Consider the following 4,405-nt stretch of genomic DNA (forward strand, 5'->3'; position numbering starts at 1 on the left):
AATTTATATGATGTTAATGTGAAAGTTTGTGATGTTAATAGAGTTGATTTCAGTGATTCTTCTAGGGGATTGTGTTGGTTTTTGCTGACTTTCCTTTGTCTAATTCAGGTGTGCCTCCTAATTTGGATAAAAATGTGACTATTGTTGACCTTACTATCTCTCTTATTTCTAAGAATGCTTTGAATGCCCAGTTGGCTTTAAACTCAAATGAGTCATGTGTGGATCAGTCCAATTGGCTGGATGAGTTACTAATCTGATTGTCTGGGTGATGAGGATGATAAGGTGGATCATAGTGATTATTTTCAAGATTTGTTTGGCTTGAAGGTGGTTCATATTGAAGATGGTGCTTTTCTAGAATGGTGTTCCTAAGCGAAGCAGACGGAAAATAAAAAGAAAACTAAAAAGAAGTTTTTTTTTTTTGCGGTGCCTTTGGCTAGGCTCTGTGTGGCCTTTGTTGGCCTTCTAGTTTTTTTGTTGTCCGTGTGTGTTGGTTTATGTTGTTGGTGTTGTGTTTGTTGTGCTATGGGTGGTGGTGTTCTTTTGTTTGTTATCTGGTTTGGGGTGCCTTTTCTTGTTATGTTGGCTTGGAGCTGATTCTTTTGTTGGGTGGCTTTGTTATGATTGTTTCGACTGCTTTGGTATTTGTTTGGATTCTCTATTAGTTTTGTGTTTTGGGTCTTTTATTTTGTTATGTTATTGATGTGGGTGGTTTCTCTTTCCTTTTGCAAGTTGTTTCTTCTTTGCTTTGGAGTCTTTCATCTGGTTGCAGGTTCTTCTTGCTGGCGTTGCTGATCATTTGCCATTTTGCTTGTTTTTTTTTTTTTGGCTTTTCTCTTATTGTGCTAGATAGGATCTCATGCTCAATATGTTTTATTTCAAATGTTGTTCTTTTAGAGAGCTTATGATCCTTTAAGGACTTGTACTTCTTTTTTTATGGAATGCATAGATCCCTATGTGGCTTTAACCAAAAAAAGAGAATTGAATAAATTCAACCTAAAATTTGAACAGAGCATGAAAAGTTTTAGTTTCATAGATGCATATGGTTGTAGATTTTAATTTTGGGAGATGGAGAATGCAGATTTCCATTTCTTGGAAAATGTTTGAGTGTAGTTTTTCAAATTTTTGGGTAAGTTTAAGTGCAATATTTAGTTAGAGCATGCATAGTTTTTATTTTTTGGATTTGAATTCAAATGATTAAATTGATTCATGCTAATCGACATTGATTTGATTTAGCTTAAGATGAGACATATTAAATTTGGCCGAGAGAAGCCTTTGAGCTTAAAATTGTATTCGAGCCGAGTTGAATTGACTCGGTAACTCTCGATTGAACTTATTTCACAAAAATCAAATTAGTTTTGATTAATTCATGCTTGGCTCGACACAATTTAATGGTCGATGATACGCCGAGATCGAATCGTACTCATATCAATTCAACGTAGTTCAATTTTATTTATTTGACTAAATCAACTTCACATAACTCAAAATACGGCTTGATTTTAATTTTAAAAAGATATCATGTTTTTTTTTTAATTGAAAACAAGGTCAACACTATGTGTGTAATCATCTACTCTGTATTCATTTCATACTAAGTTAAAATCATCCTACAATGGTTAACAATCATCATATATTATATTGAGATCAAATTAATTAAGGTTTAATTTGGGATAGTTTTATATCACTATTTTTTTTTCGTACTTTCAAAATATTTACTTACTAAAAAGTATCATTACAAAACAGTAAGAAAATCAATCCAAACAAAACCCGAGTTTCCTCGTTGTATACTAAATTTATGTCGCACACAACATTCCAATGTAGATTTATTATTATTACCTTACCATCTCATTCCAATGTAGTTTTTTTTTTTTTTTGGGTAATTTAGAACTGCTTTTTAATATACCACAATTCTCTAAATTAGCGGTAGCCTCCTCTTAGGCTTCATTTAGAACGGCTTTCTTAATTTTTGTACTAAAAAGCAGCTTTACGAATCAATAAAAAAGCCATCCCAACTGAAGCCTTAACCCATTAGCAACGATTCATTAACTACTGCTTCATTTGGGACTGTTTTTTGTTACAATTTTTTACTACTTTCAAGAAATTTTTATACTAAAAAACAGTTTTAAAAATAATAAAAAAATTATCTCAAAAATCTCTATCAGGTGCTTTCATGAACTTAAGCAGCTTGGTCGGGTCTTGTTCAAGCAAAACTTTTGCGCTGACCTGTTCTTGTTTTGCTGGATTTGTTGATCTCCTACGTTACGTTTGCCAGGAAATAACTCGTGGAGCATTTCTACTCTTCTTCTCCTTAGATAGTTATTGTTGACCCTCTTTCGATACAGCAGCTCAAGTTAGACCGAATACTATATCTGTAATTCCTGCTGAGAAACTTTCAGAAGTCTTCATCTTATTGCTTCCAACTCAGATCTTATCTATTACAAATTATTACTTAGCTTCAGGCTTGTAACTCCAAGATCTCCAGGTAACTTACAACCTGACACAAAGATTAAGAACATACGACAGCAATCTCCAAAACTTTTCCCACTTTACTCTTTGGAAAGCCATACAAATAAACAATATAATTTCAATAATTACAACTGGAGATACATGCAAGTTTGCCTTGCCAATCATGAAACAAATAAAGGAAGTGTGTACTCTTCTCTTGATTTTTCTCTGTAGTGTCCATAGAGCAGAAGCTGTATGACCCCCAACACTGATCCTATACCATTTGGGATCTGAAATTCATATTTGAAATGACGAATCAGTTCAATATAAAAAGACTTTGTTTAGGACGGCTTTCTTACTCTTTCTTAAAACAGCTTTTTAATAAAAAAATTAAAAATTTGTAAAAAAAAATTGCTTTAAGAAATGGTAAGAAAGCCATCCCAAACGAAGTCTAAATCATTAATGCAGTTGGCTGAAATAACAGCAATGGCAGTAAAACAAAGTCTGGTTTTTTTCAGATTCTTACATAAATGAAGAAGTCACGCAGCAGCATCCCATATGCAAAGAATGAAATGCTCATAAGGAATGTTGCAAGTGAAAGATGAAAAGGCATGAACTCGACGCTTTTCGTCTTGATCACCAAGTTCTGGTATCAGCAAAGCACAAACAGATAAGATACTATCACTTTCTGCAAAAAACAGATACAAACGCAGAAGAAAAATCAGAATTTGATGCATACTATGATGAATAAGGGTGAAGCAAACATGGAAATGAGAGAAGCAACGTTGATATATCCAACGAAAATCTGCCGGCTTTGATGATCAAACATCTGGAGGCTAAGAAAAGTTATCAGACCAAAAATGGCAAAAACTCCAATCAACATTCCACACATTTTGAGCTGCAAATTAGAACATCAACATATTAATCGTAGCTCAAACAGAACATAATGTTTACACATCATAATCACTTCAGCATATTCATACTTTCTTAGCATTATCAGCGAATATTATAAAAAGGCTGACATAAACGAGCTGGAAAATGGCTCCAATGGAGTTGACTGTTGCCACCAAGATCACACCATAGGAGACAATCGGCAGACCATACCAGAAGCAGATTAAGCAGTTTAGAAGGGAATACAAGTAGGGAAGACCTGAGAACTGCTCGGTTGATTGGTTTCTAACAATTCTTCTAAAAGTTGGTCTGCAAAATATTAAACAAAATTTTCCTTCTCTTAGAACCAGGAGGAGCTGAGTTTTAAGAGTAAAAAAGAGACGATTTTGAAGAAAAACTTACATTGGCGAGACAAAGAGCACAAAAGCAAACAGGTTTCCTGCAATCAAATATACATAATGTACAAATCAAACACGTTTCAGAAAAAGGAAGAAATTGCCGACGATATAGAAATCAGAAAGCCCCAAAACTATGAAATCCTCAGATCGTTAATTTCTTCCAAACAAAACCAAGATCACAAGCACAATCAAAACATCAAAGTGACTATATAGGATAAATCGGGTTAAATATGTAATTTGAAAACCTGCAAGGCCAGCGGCGAAGGTGCAGATATCATAGAAATAGGAACCGAGCGACAAAGATGCAAGAGAAGCCATTGCTCCCCTTTCTAAGCTTTAAATCTCTCTGTCTCTCCCTCTTCCACTTCAATTCCCTTTTTATCGGCCAAATCTGTGTGTTTTTATTGGGGTGTGAGACACGAAGTATTCTTGTTCATTTAACTCGAAAAAAATTTAAGCTTTATCTTCGCAGCGGCGTCTATTCTAAGTACTATGCATTAAAGACTTCGTTGACCAATTGTCATTTCGCATCTCCACCCTCATTTTAAATAAGAAAGCTTTGATTTTTTTTTTCCTGCAACGGTCAATCGGTACACTTAAGGTGATTTGGGCGTAATAAATTAAATTTATTGTTATTATGAATCAAATTATATCGTGCTACCAAGCCATTAAACTCG

The 4,405-nt window shown here is 34.2% G+C and overlaps 1 protein-coding gene across 1 annotated transcript; it reads right to left on the minus strand.

Moving 5' to 3' along the window:
- Positions 1–2,384: 2,384 nt before the first annotated feature.
- LOC110094665 (bidirectional sugar transporter SWEET2a) lies at positions 2,385–4,204 on the minus strand. The gene is made up of 6 exons (XM_020819942.2): positions 3,974–4,204; positions 3,733–3,769; positions 3,423–3,639; positions 3,179–3,337; positions 2,966–3,085; positions 2,385–2,729 (listed from the first exon to the last, which is right to left on the minus strand). The coding sequence occupies exons 1-6, from the start codon at positions 4,044–4,046 to the stop codon at positions 2,622–2,624; spliced, it is 714 nt and encodes a 237-aa protein (XP_020675601.1). The 5' UTR covers positions 4,047–4,204; the 3' UTR covers positions 2,385–2,621.
- Between the last annotated feature and the right edge of the window lie 201 nt (positions 4,205–4,405).

The sequence above is a fragment of the Dendrobium catenatum genome, unplaced genomic scaffold (assembly GCF_001605985.2).
Source record: "Dendrobium catenatum unplaced genomic scaffold, ASM160598v2 fragScaff_scaffold_1693, whole genome shotgun sequence".
Taxonomy (NCBI): domain Eukaryota; kingdom Viridiplantae; phylum Streptophyta; class Magnoliopsida; order Asparagales; family Orchidaceae; genus Dendrobium; species Dendrobium catenatum.